This window comes from Erythrolamprus reginae, chromosome 2 (genome assembly GCF_031021105.1).
Source record: "Erythrolamprus reginae isolate rEryReg1 chromosome 2, rEryReg1.hap1, whole genome shotgun sequence".
Taxonomy (NCBI): Eukaryota; Metazoa; Chordata; class Lepidosauria; order Squamata; family Dipsadidae; genus Erythrolamprus; species Erythrolamprus reginae.
Window position 1 is genome coordinate 207012736 of NC_091951.1, and position 16955 is coordinate 207029690.

The window sequence follows — 16955 nt, forward strand, 5'->3', positions numbered from 1 at the left end:
CCAAGTTTTTCCCCTCTTTCCATTTATGAAACATGTACTGAACCTTTGATCATTTGCAGTAGTTCTCAACCTGGGGGTTGGGACCCCTTTGGGGGCTCAAATAACCGTTCACAAGGGTCACATAAGACCATGGGAAAAGACAATTTTCCCCAGGCTGTTAGGAACTAAAGCTTCTATTCTGGCACCTTGGAACATATTTTTACAATCTGACCAATCAGGCGTTTACAGTGGTGGTGTCCCTCTGACTTTTCTGCCAATCAGCTTAAAGCTCTGTTGGGAGAATTAGCATTAAACTTATGGTTGGGGGTCACCACAACACGAGGAATTGTATTAAGGGGTCGTGACATTAGAAAGGTTGAGAACCACTGATTTGGAGAAATCTAGAGCTTTTTTCTGTTGGAAGAATGGAAAAGGAAGTTAATTTTGTGTGTGTCATATTAGAAAAAACATACACTTTTCCACTTGGGATTGGAAAGAACTTCCTTGGCTCAAGTCTCTTTCTCCCCTTTATAGTCCCTAATTCTTTAAGTGGGGGGAGACTCCTTTACTTTGATAGTTTTTGATTGTTAATTGTAATTATTCTACTGCAAGCTTTTGCTCTTAACATTGTTGTTCCATATGTACTGTCTACAGGTCTTGGCAAGCTTGAGGAGTGTACGCAATAATTTCTCCATCCTGGCAAATGTTCCTACGCCAACATCCAATAAGTAAGTGTCCATCAAAGTTGGGGAGTTAAACTATAAATGACTTCTTGATCTTTTATGAAGCCAAGTTATAGACACCAGGTCTTCAAGTCTATTGGAAAGCAGCTTTTAGAGGACCTATTAGACACTCATGTGCAAAATTTCAGATTCTTCCAGATTCCCCAGAATCTGCAGCCTTATACTCCCATTTCCGTAGTCCACATGGCTGATAAAGAGCTACTGGAATGGGAGATTATATGCATCTTTCACTGCAGTAGCTAAATAAACTCATCAGGTACAAGGATTGTGTTCCTCTGAATGCTAGTTCCTGGAGGGCAAGAAGCCACTGAGAGTTGGCTTTTGCTTGTCAGTTTTATCTAAGCACCTCCAATCTAGGACTGGAAAAAGATTGTTGGACTATCTAGATCCTCAAATAATGCCAACAAGGCTCTTTTTGTTTAATATGACCTTATTGGAAAGGGACAGAAGTTGCTTCCCACCATATCCAGTATAATGCTAGAGTGACTTCCTAACATTGCTGGACATCTTTAATGATTTAACAGACAAGTATTCAAAAATTTATTTCACATGTATTCTTTTAAACACAGGCAACATATGGACTCAAGAAAGCTTTGGAGTCTATGTTATTCCCCCACTGAATGGATGGTATTGGAGTTGTACTTCTGGCCATTTAGTTATTCATGAAAAATACTAATAGTTTATTGGACCTTTTTTGTGAAATCAGCATATTTGTAATTTTTGCTAGCTAGACCGCAGATGTCAACATATTTATGAAATTGGGCTTGGGGCGGTGGGGGGGGGGGGATCCTGTAATATTGAGTATGATGGCATTCATTTGTTCCTTTCTTTTCAATTCGCTCCCATTTGTCAAACTCCTGTCACTGACTAATCAATGCCAGAGACAGAATTCAGAACTTTAGAACACACTACAAGAATGGAATGCAGCTCCATTTGAACACTCACAATACTATGATATTAGAAGGGGACAGTCCAAGGAGAAGCTCCAGGTCTCCAGACATTGTTGGCCTGTAACATACATCATCCTCAACCAGTATGGCCATTATTGGAGGTTTTATGAGTTAGAATTCAACAATATCTGATGGACTCCATTTCTTCTTGACTCTATATTCTGTGTCAAATGAGTAGCCATAGCTTCAAACTTCCTCTATTTAAAACGTGAATGTAACTGTTACTCCTTAGAGGTAAGAGAAACCAGGAAAGAATTTAATTTCTCAAAGATTTATAGAGAAGAGGTTGCCCCAGTTCCATGTTTAAAGACCCCTATATTTCCACCTTACAGCAATAATTTCTAGAGCACAAACTTGATGTTGTGGTATGTAATATTCTGCCCAGAGTAGCCCCATGGTGACTAATAAATTTAACAAATAAAAATAAATAATAGATAATGTTACCTGCAAGCATGTTAAAGTGTTATCTTGTTGAACAGGGTGACTGGAAGAAGATGCTTAACTTCTTTTATATTTTGTGCAGCAAGGAAGATGCTGAACTTCTCCCTATTTTTTCTCCCTTAGGAGATCTCCCTTGGGCGGGCAGCCAACTGTTTGCAAAGCCACACTCTCAGGTAAGGCCGTTTTGTTTTCTATGACCAAGAACATTCTGGTTCAGGTAAGGGAGCGCGCACACACACAGCCAATCTTGCAGACTGGCACTGGATCTCAGCATGAAAAATCTTTAAAAGTACAAAGTGCACCTATTGAAATCTATTGAAAGTGTCCCAGAAAATCCCACTCTCGGTGAAAAATTATTGCTTTGGGTGCGTCTACATCAACTTCCTCTGGGGAAATGCAAACACGGTTGAATGTATTTGGGTACCAACGTGGATCTTACTTTGAGGCAAGTTAAGGCAGCTCACTCTGACGTCAGGTTTGGAGAAAATAAGAGCCTGAGGGCGCTAAGCAAGGGTTGTGCAAAAGTGGTGGTAAAGGACAGATTTTCTTCCCAGCAACATCAATATCGTGTTCAGTTCATTGATGCTTGTGTGGGAGGGTCTACAGACAGACTGTGTCCATATTAATTAGTTAAACTCTTCTGAATGTCTTATTGGCTAGGCCAAGCACACACGCTTAAATACAGCATGCTTATAGAAAAAGCCATGCATCATTATCTCAGGGACCGCCTTCTGCTGCATGAATCCCAGTAACCAGTTACGTCCCACAGAGTTGGCCTTCTCCAGGTCCCGTCAACTAAACAATGTCATTTGGTGGGGCCCAGGGGAAGAGCCTTCTCTGTGGCGGCCCTGGCCCTCTGGAACCAACTCTCCCCGGAGATTAGAATTGCCCCCACCCTCCTTGCCTTTCGTAAGCTCCTTAAAACCCACCTTTGCCGTCAGGCATGGGGGAACTGAGATACTCTTTCCCCCTAGGCCTTTACAATTTATGCATGGTATGTTTGTTTGTATGTATGATTAGTTTTACAATAAGGATTTTTTAGTTGTTTTAGTATTGGATTTACATGCTGTTTTTTTATTACTGTTGTTAGCTGCCCCAAGTCTGCGGAGAGGGGCGGCATACAAATCCAATAAATAAATAAATAAATAAATAAGTAAGTAAGTAAGTAAGTAAGTAAGTAAGTAAGTAAGTATTCAGCCTTCAGATAGCATTCATTTTTGTGACATTCGCTTTTTGACATTCGCTTTTTGTGACATTCGCTTTTCCTCTGGAGAATGTGTCAGAATGGGAGAATGTGTCAGAATGGGAAAAATCAACCCAAAGTATTGTATTGGCAGTTCTGTGTTAGCAAATACTTCAGAAGAAAAGGATTTAGGGGTAGTGATTTCTGACAGTCTCAAAATGGGTGAACAGTGCAATCAGGCAGTAGGGAAAGCAAGTAGGATGCTGGGCTGCATAGCTAGAGGTATAACAAGCAGGAAGAGGGAGATTATGATCCCACTATATAGAATGCTGGTGAGACCACATTTGGAATACTGTGTTCAGTTCTGGAGACCTCACCTACAAAAAGATATTGACAAAATTGAACGGGTCCAAAGACGGGCTACAAGAATGGTGGAAGGTCTTAAGCATAAAACGTATCAGGAAAGACTTAATGAACTCAATCTGTATAGTCTGGAGGACAGAAGGAAAAGGGGGGACATGATCGAAACATTTAAATATATTAAAGGGTTAAATAAGGTCCAGGAGGGAAGTGTTTTTAATAGGAAAGTGAACACAAAACAAGGGGACACAATCTGAAGTTAGTTGGGGGAAAGATCAAAAGCAACATGAGAAAATATTATTTTACTTCCAGCAGACGTGGTAGATAAATCCACAGTAACTGAATTTAAACATGCCTGGGATAAACATATATCCATCCTAAGATAAAATACAGAAAATAGTATAAGGGCAGACTAGATGGACCATGAGGTCTTTTCCTGCCGTCAGACTTCTATATTTCTATGTTTCTAATTTATCATTGATGGCTCTTCAAGTTCTTGCCTGAGGAGGAGTCCGTCCTTAGGACTTCTCTGTTGTTTAAATGAAAGGGTTTAAATGAAAGGGAACCTTCCCAGTAAAGTAGTATTATTTAGTTACGGAATTTGAGGAGTGACCCACATCCAAAATCTGACCAAAGCTCCTACAACTGTGGAATACTATAATCAGTGCCACCTTTGAAGATCTGCTGTAGGAGAGACTTGCTTCAAAAGTTGGGAGTTTGTGAGGAGAACCCATCTAGATGAAATAGGACTACAATTTCAATCCTTGCTGATCATAGACTGTGCTGATTGGAATGATGAGAGATGAAATTAATCACCAGTAGAGCCACAGCTTGCTCAGTCCCTGTCTGGTGAGTGTCAACTTCAGAAAACAGGCCGCACCAGCTGCATGATATTAATGCCAGGAGATAACATTGACTACAAATTACCGCTGTCTAAGATGCAGAAAATGCAGGTTTAGAGGGACAACGGCTTGGTCCTTCACAAAAAAGACAGATGTAATCGTAGCAAGTACAGTATACAGTATATAATATATGCCATGTTAAGAAACCTTGAGTTAATTCATCAGCTATTGGAATTGTGGCAAGATCAGGTATATCTGCTTAGATCTATGCACAAGCACATGAATTATTAATAGTTGCAAATAAGTTGTGATCTGAGCTTTGACCGTGTGTTATGCCTGTATGATCGTTGAAAGGGGTTACTTTGAATGGATGCAGAAACTGATAGGTGGATAATACTGTGCTGTGCTAGGCTATGCCAGTTTATTGATTGTGGCAACTAATGGGCTGCTGAGATTCATTTTGTTTTTAATTTGTATGTAAATGGAAGCTTTCATCGGGATTATTGAATAGGCCATAGAGAATACTTGGCAATTAAAACTGTATGGTGCTTTTGTGTGGATGTTCAGTGGTCTAGAAATATAACAGGCCAGAAGCAGGAAAGGCTTTCGGTTCCTTCTGGGTTTCTCTTTCTCCTTCCCCTCCTCCCCCACTTTCTCTTATAGAAAATTATCTGTGCCAGAGCAATCCACTCTGTCTACAGTAGGTGAGTCATGTGAATTGGAAGGAATAGTTGTAAAGGCAAATAAGAGAAAGTTGTCAAACTATGTCACACCTCCCAATTATTGTTCTGCCTTTGGTACAACAAAATTAAGTTCTGCTTCTTATATTTGCTGGGATCCTCTTCTTGCTGCCAATAAAACGGGTGACATATGTAGATTTCTGCATATTTCTCCCATAAGCATATTTCACCTACTATAAGGAGGTAGTAGAATGTAACCAGCCTATCCCCAGGATCAAGCATTGCCTGATTGAAACACAGCTGTGTTAGACTCCCTGTTGAGCACTGTTGTTTGTCAGAAATGGTGTAGGGTCTCTTGCTTAGACGGGGTTGGACTAGATGACCTACAAGGTCCCTTGCAACTCTGTTAATCTATGTTAATTTTAATAAACAAGGAAGATACTATGGAAAAATATGATCCTTGTAGGATTGGTTTTACTATTAGAGAAGTAACTGTCTTAAGTGAGCTGATACTCATGCCATGACTCTGGTTTATGGCTGGGAAGAGGTGCTTGTGGAATCCTATATCGGAAGTGCCAAAATAACTTGCACCTTGATTAAATAGAGCATGCTGTGCCATTTGCTGCTCTGTCTCAGGAAGCAAATTGTTTTGGGCCAATCCTGAAGTCCTGAGTACAGAAGTTCAATCTCAGTCCCAGATGTATTGTTCTTAAACTAGACATGCACCACCTGTAACTGATTGCAGTATTTGTATCCTGGCATGTATGTCAATTGTCACTCACCTTTCCCTGTGTGTTTTTGCAACCTAAAGAAAGTTGCCAAAAATAGAAAACTTTGGGCCTTGGTGAGTTAAGCTTAGATAATTGGTTGGGTTGCTTTGGATGGCTTTGAAATCATCATCTTCGTTCCTTCCATTCTAAAGATAACCTTCTGGGCATGATCGTCTTGTTTAGCTAGCATCATCTCAGTGAGTCTGATCCTCACATGCTTTTTATTTATTTTATTTATTTATTTATTTATTCTTTGTCCAATATGCAATACATATGAGAGAGAATAGACATTAGGTAATATATATAAAGATAGGAAGTAAAAAGAAGAGAAGTGGATAGGAAGAGAATATATATAGAGGAGAGAATATATAAGATAAAAGGGGTAAGGAAAGAGAATTGGACAGGGGATGATAGGCACATCAGTGCATTTATGTACGCCCCTTACTGGCCTCTGAGGAATCTGGTGAGGTCAATCGTGGAGAGTCTAAGGGAGAAATTGAGTCCGGTAATGAGTTCCACGCTTCGACAACTCGATTGTTAAAGTCATATTTTTTACAGTCAAGTTTTAGCAAGGAGATTGAGTCGAAAATTATAGAGAGGGACATTCAGTTCCTTTGGAAATGCTTGAAAGATCACTTGAACCCAAACTTTGATTTCTTTCCCCCCTTCTTCTGTAGAAGAGACATACCAACAACTAGCCAGAGAGACCTTGGAGGAGCTAGACTGGTGTCTTGACCAATTAGAGACCATTCAGACTTATCGCTCTGTCAGTGAGATGGCATCTAACAAGGTAAGGAAGAGTGTTCAACAAATTATTTATTACTATTATTATTATTATATATTAGATTTGTATGCCGCCCCTCTCTGCAGGCAAATGCAGCTGATGCCCTATGGTATCCAGGATAACAGCAATATTTTGTCTGTTATTAGTTCCACCCAAACATCTGTCAACTTTGAAATGTATGCAGCCCATATTTGTCTTCTCTATGGTAGTTTTAGTCTATATATTACAGCGCAGGTAATATATAATATGTATTGTATTTATGTTACAAAACCAAAATATTGCAACATTGAATGCCTGCTGACCCATATCGTCCTCTGAAATATTTCAGCCCCTTTGATTTTTTGTTACACTTGTTCTCCAGTAATCAGTCAGCATCCATGGCAGCTAAATTTATGTAGTCACATCTTTGTGGGTCCTTTTTTTTTCCAGGTTTCCACTCCTAACATTTGCTTCCACCCTCAAAATTTCCTTAAACTTGTTGATGTTGTGTTTGGATGATTTATTTTAGCTACTGTATGTAAGCTGGGACTCGATCACAGTCTGAGCATCAGGAAGACAGGGAAACGCAAAAGATATTTGTCTGAAAGTGTAATACTGCTTTTGACCCCTCCCTGTTGTTTCCAAAAACATTTGTAGGGTCTGGTTGTCTTAAAATCAAGAGTTACAGAAGTATAGTGATTTGTTCTTTATGATCTGTAAATGGAATTTATGGATTTTTTAAAAATCATACTCTTAAGTTAATAATCATTGTTGGTTCACCTTCTGGAAATTACCACTATTTTTAAAGAAAATTTCTCTAGATGTCCCTCTGAGGATTTGTAAGACGGTTTAAAGTGGACGAACAGTGGCCATAGAATTGTAAAATTTTAATGATATTGTACATTAATTCATTTTTATTTTAATGAAAGCAAATTAAATAAAATTATCTTTTGTTCTGTCAGCATTCCCTTTTTGGTCATTAGTAAATTGTTTCAAAGTCCAATTATGGCACATTTTACCTGGAGAAGATTCGTAGTCTTAATGTACAACTCTGATATGGGGTATGACGTCACCTACTCTGAAGCAACTTGTTTTTCTGCTAGGAAAATAATAATAATTGGAAGACCATGTTTATTTTGGATTTAATTTAATCTTGAAGTTAAATAACTTTCCCTAGAATGTGTTTGCTGCTTTTAAGTCTTTAAACTTGTTACTAGCCTAGTTTATACAGATCTATGTGAACTCTTACTATATTGGCACTCCATCCAGGCAACAGGAATCCCTGCCAGCAAGTCTCAGACAGTCCTAACTACCGTGGTAGGATATTAGCTTTTCTTTACAAATGATAAATTAATATAACTTGGCACTAAATATCTGACTTTGCTGCCAGCCCTTCAGGGTAGAATAAATCAGGAACAAACAGCACAAGAAATAGCAGAACTCTATTATATCAAGTTATAATAATATATTCTTTAAAATCTGTCAAAGTTTGTCTTTTCTTTCCTCTTATGCTAAAAAGAATCAAGACAGGCCATTCTTGTGTTTCTTCCTCACCTACTCCCGTCTTTCCGAGGCTAAGCTGATATTTTTCTAATGGTTGCCAATGAGTTTCTTTGAGGTTGCCTATGTATCCTCTACGTGTGCCATTAAATGCTTTCTTTACTGGGTTATTATTTTTAAAAATATCTGCTTCCTCCTTTTCCAACTGGGATCTTTCCCAGTATATTGAGATTGAAGCTCAAGCATTCCTATTCAATCAATTTGGAATTTAGGGATTTGCAATTCCCAATAAATCTGAAGGATCTCATGTTATGAATATTTTCACTTTCTAAATAAGGCTCATGAATCTTTGGAAAGTTTCTATACAGCTTTCATGCAGTTTTAAAGAAAATATTCCCAAAACGCTGTTCCTGTTTCCAACACTATATCTCCCTACTTGATGTCCAATATCAAAAAGATATCAAAAAGGTTTGTTTTTTAGTTATTCATCCAGATTATTACAACATGGTCTCCAATCAGAACATTGTTTCTGTTATCTTTTTGTAAATTTGCAGTGGCTGTAAGTAAGGAGTTAGATAAAAATAGCAATATCAATAGCACTTAGATTTGTTTACCACTGCACAGTGTTTTACAGCACTTTTTGAGAGGTTTACAAATATCAGCATATTGCCCCCAACGACCTGGATCCTCGTTTTATCAATTACAGAAGAATGGAAGACTGAGTCAACCTTGAGCCGGTCATTATCAAATTTTATCAAACAGTGGGCAAAGTTAGCCTGCAATACTGCATTTTAACCACTGCACCACCATGGCTCTTATAAAACTCTATATATTATAAAATAATATGTTTAGTTTCCTACCTCCCAACACAGATCCATGCTTGTATTGGAGAGAACCAGCGTTTTATTCCTGTTGGCATATTTATAGTTGAAATAAAATAAGCATGTTAAATAAGTAGAAATTGCTACAAATTAAGCAAGTAAGAAAGAGATAGGGGGCCTAGGCCAGCCAAAACAATAGAGGAAGCTGGTTGGGATGCAAGAAGAATCAAAATAAAATTTTTAAGGCAGGGTATCTGGATTTTGTTCTCTTGTGGTATAAAGAGTGTGCTTTGATTACTTTTGCTAAATGGGAACATGCAATCAAGTTGCGGATTTGTTGTGCAAAATCAGAATAAGATAGGAGATGCTCCACAATCTGATTCTGCAGAATGGGGGTTCAGCCTATCCTGCGGAAGATCCTATCGTGTCCTACCTCTATGGCGTCTGATGTTTAGGTTGCCATGTGGCAATCATGGATCTGAGATCAGGATGCAGTAAGGCAGTTGAGGGCAGGGGTTCCTTTGCTGTTAGTATTGTTTAGATGTAAAAGCTACTTCCTGTTAGCCTTGCCATGGTTCTTTGATGGGTTAGGGCAGTGGTTCTCAACCTTTCTAATGCCACAACCCCTTAATACAGTTCCTCATGTTGTGGTGACTCCCAACCATAAGTCTAGTGCCAATTCTCCCAACAGAGCTTTAAGCTGATTGGCAGGAAGGTCAGAGGGACACTCCCACTGTTAATTTGTGATTGGTCAGATTGTAAAAATATGTTCCAAGGCACCAGAATAGAAGCTTCAGTTCCTAACACCATGGGAAATTTGTCTTTTCTCATGGTGACCCCTGTGAAATGGTTGTTCGACCCCCAAAGGGGTCCCGACCCCCCAGGTTGAGAGCCACTGAACTAGAGGGGTCATTGTGGCACATGTGTGAATAGGCCAGTGAGTATTTATATGTAGAATACTGAATATTACTGCACACAAGATGTAGCCATCTAGATCAGTTATTGGCTTCATTGGGTGTGAAATTCTTTAGACTCTTATTGAGTAACACCAGTTGTTTCCAAAGAAAGGGCAATGTATAATACTCTTTGTATGTTGCGGAAGTTTCTTCTGATTTAAAAAAAAGTTAGCACTGGTTACTTCTGAGAAACAAATTCCAAATCAGTAGCTGGTCAGGTCAGCTGGTATTTATGGCACAGATAGGAAGAATATAATTAAATGCTGACAGCACAGTGCTTAGGTAAATGTAATATGTGTATACTTATTAGGCTACAACCCTCACCTCTGTGACTTCCTCACATTTTCAGTCTGGACAGAGACTCTTAGCTCCTTCCTGCGATCTTGTCTTCATCGCTCCAGCTTGAGATCATTAGAGCTAGGTTTTACCATGTCGGGCCTGGGAATAATACCGCTAATGGTTGGTCTGCTGGCTCTTGGTCAAAATCGGTAAGCAGAGGCATCCATGCCTGCCAATAAACCCATGCCTTTTGCTCGGATCCACGCCACCCCCACTTTGGTTGCAGAATTGGGGAGGGAGAGACGTAGCCTCTTGTCTTCTGGTCTCCTCATCACCTTGCTTCCATTCCCAGTTCTGGCAATAAGGAATGCATGGCTGAGAGGCAGCTGCCCAGAATATTAAATCTGTCCCTTTATGCTCGGTGTCCATCTATTTCCTCCTTGGGCAAGAAGATGTGGGACATCAGACTCTGCATTCGCTGGCTGGGAAATTCTGGGAGTTGAAGTCCAAATATCTTCAAGTTGCCAAGGTTGGGAAACACTGGCCTATGGGGTGTTGTGGGGAGAAGGCTAGAGTCCACAACAGTTCTGACCTCTGCAGGTCCTGAGTTTTAAAATCCGGCTAATTTTGATCTTTGCAGAGTGGCCTTCCCCTTGCCTCCTCTCGCTTCCCCCTGCTATGCCGTTCATTTCTTTGCCTCCTCCTTCTCTGGCCAGCTCTTGCTTCTGTGTGCCCTGCCCCTCCTCTTCCCTCCCTCATTTCCACTCCCTTTCTTCTCTCTCTCTCTCTCTCTCCCTCATCGCCACCTGACATCATATCCCATCCACCCATTGCTGCAGTGAGAGAAACGTGCATTCACAGAGAGAGAGAGAAGCGCACACACACACACACATACACAAACACACGCATGCATGCCAAGCCAGGGAACAAAGCTGCAGCCGAGGCCATACTAGGAGTTACCGTCTCCGTGGTGACTGCTGCCCTCAAACGCACACCAAAGAGATGATGGGGACGTGCCTTTTAGCAATGCGGCGCCTGCCTTGCTAGCTGGATTCATGCCATGTGGTACCCAGAAATGGCTGGGAATCTCCCTCCTGCTCCACCTGGGTGAAGCCGCTCTTCCATGTGGTGACTGCCTGCCGCCGCCTTCGCTTCTTCTTCCTTCTCTCTTTCTGAACTGCCGCTGGATTTGTTTCCTCTGGAGATGTGACCGGAGGTGAAGGAGGCACATTGTCCAGACAGTGGAAGGAGGATTGGGCTTGCTGATAGCCAGAGCAGCTTTGCACTGTGGGTATCCGCCTCCTTATCGGCATCCTCGCCAGAGGCACCAGGCTTTCAGGTGTGGGCCTTTATCTGGCCCCTCTTCTTCAGCCACGGCCCCCTGGTGGGGAAGACCGGAGGAGGCGCGACCGAGATGTGAGAGTTCCCTTGCAAGGCAGGCTGGCCAGCCAGAGCCATGCAAGGCCCAAACCTGCCTGTGGAAAGAACAACTTTGAGGAATTAACCCCCTGCCTTTCTTGCCGACCCCAAGGAGAGGGGGCAGCACTGATCAGCCACTCGTCGGGAGAGGAGGAATACCCCCTTGGTGGGCAACCCGGAGAGCCCTTGCTGCTCACTGGCCAAGAACAGAAGATGCCCTTAGTGGATTTTTTCTGTGAGACCTGTGCAAAACCATGGCTGGTCGGCTGGTGGGACCAGGTAATCTGGATATATCTGGGTTTTGTCTGCTTTGTCTCTGTGGATAGATACAGTTGGGAAGGGGAGCATGCATGGGCTTTTGGATAGCCAGTGTCTGGTCTGGTTTCACTGGCCTGGGGAGATAGATTAAGGGGAACCAAGAGGGAGCCTTGCATCAATTGCATACTTAATGTTACTGAGAGGACACAGGGCATGTCTAGTGTTGCAAGCATCTCTCTATAATCCTGACAAGATCATACATGGGCAGAATCAGCTCGGGGTCCTGCTTGCAACAGTGTGTGGAGTGCTGTTTCGGTCAGGGAGACAAGGAAAGACCTGTGCCCTTCCTGGCAGTTTACAATGTCACAGTGGAATTGCTGCCGTGTGCCCTGTCCTGGGGCGAAACAGGCAGGCAGCCCTCTGTCTCCAGTACTGCCTGACTTTCAAGCGACAGAAGTGGACCCTCATATAGGGCACCCTCTGCCAAATATGATTTGAGTATTGCTTGGACTAGCAAAGGATTGTAGTGCTGATTTCCCTGAGCTTGTGGGATCAGCCAAATGTTCGGGATCCGTTGTCATCTTTGTGGACATACTTGGCTTGAGGCTGCCTATCAATCAGTTTGGTGATAGTTTTGCTTGTTATGATTGATGCAGACTTTGCTGACTTTGTACCTAGCCTGAAATAGTGAAGATTTTCATGTTTGACTGTCAGATGGGACTGTAAAGGTCAGCAAGTATGCAGGAGTTTTCCCTCTATTTCCTGAGCTTGATTAATTTGCTCCATGTATGAATTTTTAAAGGGAAATGGGATTTGGTACTTCAGGATGGATGCCACAGTTTGTATTGGTTTAGGGAGCGTATACTTACCTGAATAAGCTGGAGAGCTTTGGGAATGAAACACTACTGTAATCTTCTAGAGGTCAGTCTCAGTGTGGTGTTTTTGTCTAGGGTGATGGGTGCGTGGTTGCCAGTGCCTGCTCACGTGTGTGTGCTTCAGCAGGCTGTGTGATGTGAAGGGTTATCAGTGGAATGGTACATATTCATGTGCTATGTTGTCTGTGTAAAGAGCTCAGCTAGAACAGTGTGTCTGCAGGAGAGGGCAGTATGCCAGAAATTTGTGGGTGTGTGATATTGGGTGTGGTGGGGTAGAAATGTTTGTTTAGCTCCATTTATTTATACTGTGTGTAGGTGTCTGTTTGCTGATGTTGTTTTTCTACATTAATAGCAGAAAAACACTCTTTGCAATAATAACAATAACAACAATAACAATAATAATAATAATTATTATTATTATTATTTATTAGATTTGTATGCCGCCCCTCTCCGAAGACTCAGGGCTGCTCACAACAACAATAAACAATTTAGTACAAATCCAATAATTAAAAACTGAAGTTAAAGCCACTATTATTACTCAATCATGCCACACATATATCTTACTAGTCAACAGGGAATGCATCAATTACCCCATGCCTGGCGACATAGGTGGGTCTTCAGAGTCTTGCGGAAGGCGAGGATGATGGGGGTAGTTCGAATCTCCAGAGGGAGCTGATTCCAGAGGCCCGGGGCCGCCACAGAAAAGGCTTTTCCCCTGGGTCCCTCCAGATGACATTGTTTAGTCGATGGGACCCGGAGAAGGCCAACTTTGTGGGACTTAATCGGCCGCTGGGATTCGTGCGGCAGAAAGTGGTCCCCTAGGTATTCTGGTCCGATGCCATGTGGGCTTAAATAAATCCCTGAACTGACCATTGGAGATTGGAAGTTGAGATTTGCCTAGTCCATAGAGTTGGATATGCTGGGATTTAAAGGCAGTTCTTAATTCTAGGCTTTGAACTGGGTTTATATACTGGGTTTATATATTCCTCTGTTCTGCCAATCTGTCTCAAAATGGAAGAGGTTGAAGAAAAATACAGCATAAGAAAGCTTTGGTGAAACGGTCACTCATTTTACCAGTGCTGAGCATCAAAAATTTTATTCCTTAGGCAACTTGTCAATGACTCCTACCCCCAAGCCTGTCTCTACCAGGTTTCCAATCCTTAGGAATTCAAGGCCTCTCCTTCCCCCAAAACATCCCATAATAACCCTAATTTTCTCAGATTAAGTGCCAGGTCGGATACTAAAATACCGTGAATAAATATATTATCTTTCCATTCTGTGATGTCACTCCTTGATGAAGGACTTCATTTTCCCTTAATTCCTTAGGTTTAAAAAAATATTTTTAAGTACCATATATTATATAATAGTTAGACCTTGAACAAATCTAAGCATGGTGGCATTTTCCCAGGCTATCAAAAAGACCTGCTCTGGAGGTGGTAGCAGCTGTAGGAGAGCTGAAAATCTTAGAAGTTTTCTGGTGTTGTGGTTTTTCTGTTTTCCCCATTCAAACTCCAACACATAGATAAAAGGTTTCAAAGGGGCTTTCCTTTAAACTGCAAAACATTAATGAAAAAGACACATTCATGATTCAGAACAAGATCTGTGCATCCAGTGACTCATGGGTAGGTGCAGCCTGTGATAGCAACATACACTTTAGTCATTAGCCCATTTCCCTTCCTTTTTACCCAGCAACTCAACATCTCTGCAAGACTTTGTCCCTTTGCTGATGAAACTTATAATCAGCTTTTGCCTTCCAGAACCATTCACATGTGCTGGAATTGCAACATACGTAATTGTCAGCCAGCAATTATTATTAAAATTATTAATCTTTACAGGGCATTATTTCTCTGAATAGCTATCAAGATATTAGATCATTACAAATCATCAGGAAGTTCCTATATATTAATCTTTTCCAGTCTAGCATTCTTGCGTTCAAGCGGCAGAGAATTTTCAGTAGGACTTGACAGAAAAATCTTCCTTTGGATTCTGCCCGCAAGCCCATTTGTGGCATCTCATGCCAGTTACACATTGTGAAGCCCAACACCTGAAACAAATCTCTTTCTTGCCATATGGAAGGATTGTGGTTGCAGTGTTCAGATGAATAAAAATTAAAGCACCAAATTGCTACTCAAGTTGTTTTAATCTTAGAGTTAAAAGGATACATCATTATAGATTTTCTAACTACTGAGAGAGCAGAGCCAAATGCAACTTTTGAGAGAATGTATTGAAGAACCTGGAGCACAGCAGGAGAAAGCCCTTCCTTGTGTACTACAGAAGTGGGCCTTTGATAACAGGGATACCTTCAAAAAAACTCTCCTGCAGATATTAAGAATTGTGGATTATAATGAGAAGGTGATGTTTGGACTTTACATATCAATTCCAACATCTTAAATTGCAGCCAATAAGCAATTGACAACCGTGTAGATCTATCAGCATACAATCCCGGTCCTCTATTCCAATAAATCGTTTAATTGCCGTGGTTTGTACTAGCGTCAGTTTTTGAACATTAATTTGAGGTTGTAACCGAGATGCAAATACTTATTTCTAATAGAACTAGACGTCAGTACATATCACTCCCACTTCCTATGAATCCAAAGAGAAATGAGGAGCTAATTCTTTCAGAGAAAATTCAAGCTCTGGTTGAACTGCCCAAGGTTAGTTTTTAGTTTACTAATTGCACCTTGGTTGAATTTCAGCATGTTCTCCCTTAGTCTTAAAATTTTGAATTCAGAATTGTGACATAATGGAGAATTTAACCAGTGGAGTATTTTTGCCACCATATAAGCATCTTACTGTATAAAATATGATAGGTGACATTGTTCTTTCAATGTCATATTTGTATTCTTTTTTCAAGTGGCTCAAGTTAACATGCATCTGTTACAATTAAGAAGGTTTAGTAGGTTGTTTAGAATGGGAGAAATTTATTCTAGTTCACATTTCAAGACTGTATTTATTATTATTATTTATTTATTTAATTGGATTTGTATGCCGCCCCTCTCTGAGGACCCAGGGCGGCTCACAGCAAGTACAAAAACAGGACAATAAAATATGAATCCAATTAATAATACATTAAAACAACCATTAAATTCAATTAAAAGAAAACCTATCAAACCAGCCTACTTTCAACCTACTGTCCCCTCTCAGCTAGGATACAGTATCTCACTAATAAGGCCTTCAACAATCCATTCAGTTAAATAATAATTCAATCAAGATCAACAATAATTTGAAACTCATATTTGTTTCTTGTAATCCTGCTCTTTCTTGTCTACTAACTTCTTTCTTTTTCTTTGTTTTCTTATTTTTTGGTAATGAAATGAAATCCTTTGACATCAGTTGTTACCATTTTAATTACTTCTCTGAAGGGAAAGGCTAGCACACTATCCCATGCTATTGTTTACAGTGAGACAAGGGTAGGCTATGAGCTGGAACACTAAATTGCGCTCACCACCACAGCTCGTAAGATCTTGTGGGAGCAGCGCGATTTTGCTGCTGCATCTGTGGAGGAAGCAAAATCGCGCACGTGTGCGCCTGTGTTTCAGCATGCGTGGAAGCAAAAAACCTCACCATAACATGGGCCACAGCTGCAGCTCCACATGCGATTTTGCTTCCTCCACAGGTGCAGCAGCAAAATTGCGCTGGTCCTGCAAGAACTTACGAGCCGCGGTGGCGAGCGCAATTTAGCGTTCCGGCTTATAGCCCACCGCTGCAGTTAGATTTTCTCACTTTCTTTTGTCTACCCATGGTGGATGGAGATACATTCAGATGCCGTGACCTGTTCTTACCTATCAGAATCAGAATCATGCAGGCAGGGAGTAGGCACTCTATGGAACCTAAAGTTGTAGTTTGCAAAAGCAGGATACAGTGAGTATTACTGCTCTGGGGAAGATTTCTGAGGATACTACAGATAGCCAAGAAATTAAAAATTGGATTATAGAACACTCAATCAATCCATTCTCCCTTGAGCCAAAATGACGTGGTTCAAATCACATTTAAGATGCAGTATACACTGGATACAGCTTATGCATTGGAGACAAATTCCTTGTTTGTCAGATCACACTTAGCCAATAAAGAATATTATATTGTATTATAGTATGCCAAGCCCAGCTCCTTGAGAAGTCCATAATACTGGGAATAAG

General features: G+C 40.9%; 1 protein-coding gene across 6 annotated transcripts in view; it reads left to right on the forward strand.

Moving 5' to 3' along the window:
* The window catches only part of PDE4A (phosphodiesterase 4A), a 358167-nt gene that overhangs the window by 293628 nt on the left and 47584 nt on the right, over positions 1 to 16955 (forward strand). For 5 of the 6 annotated variants that reach the window (XM_070741477.1, XM_070741478.1, XM_070741480.1 and 2 more), the window contains 3 exons: positions 634 to 707; positions 2237 to 2286; positions 6626 to 6738. In XM_070741477.1, the coding sequence (XP_070597578.1) occupies positions 634 to 707; positions 2237 to 2286; positions 6626 to 6738 (237 nt within the window). Of the gene's footprint in view, positions 1 to 633; positions 708 to 2236; positions 2287 to 6625; positions 6739 to 11124; positions 11966 to 16955 lie in introns of those variants that run through there. The other variant, XM_070741483.1, reaches the window with a different exon arrangement.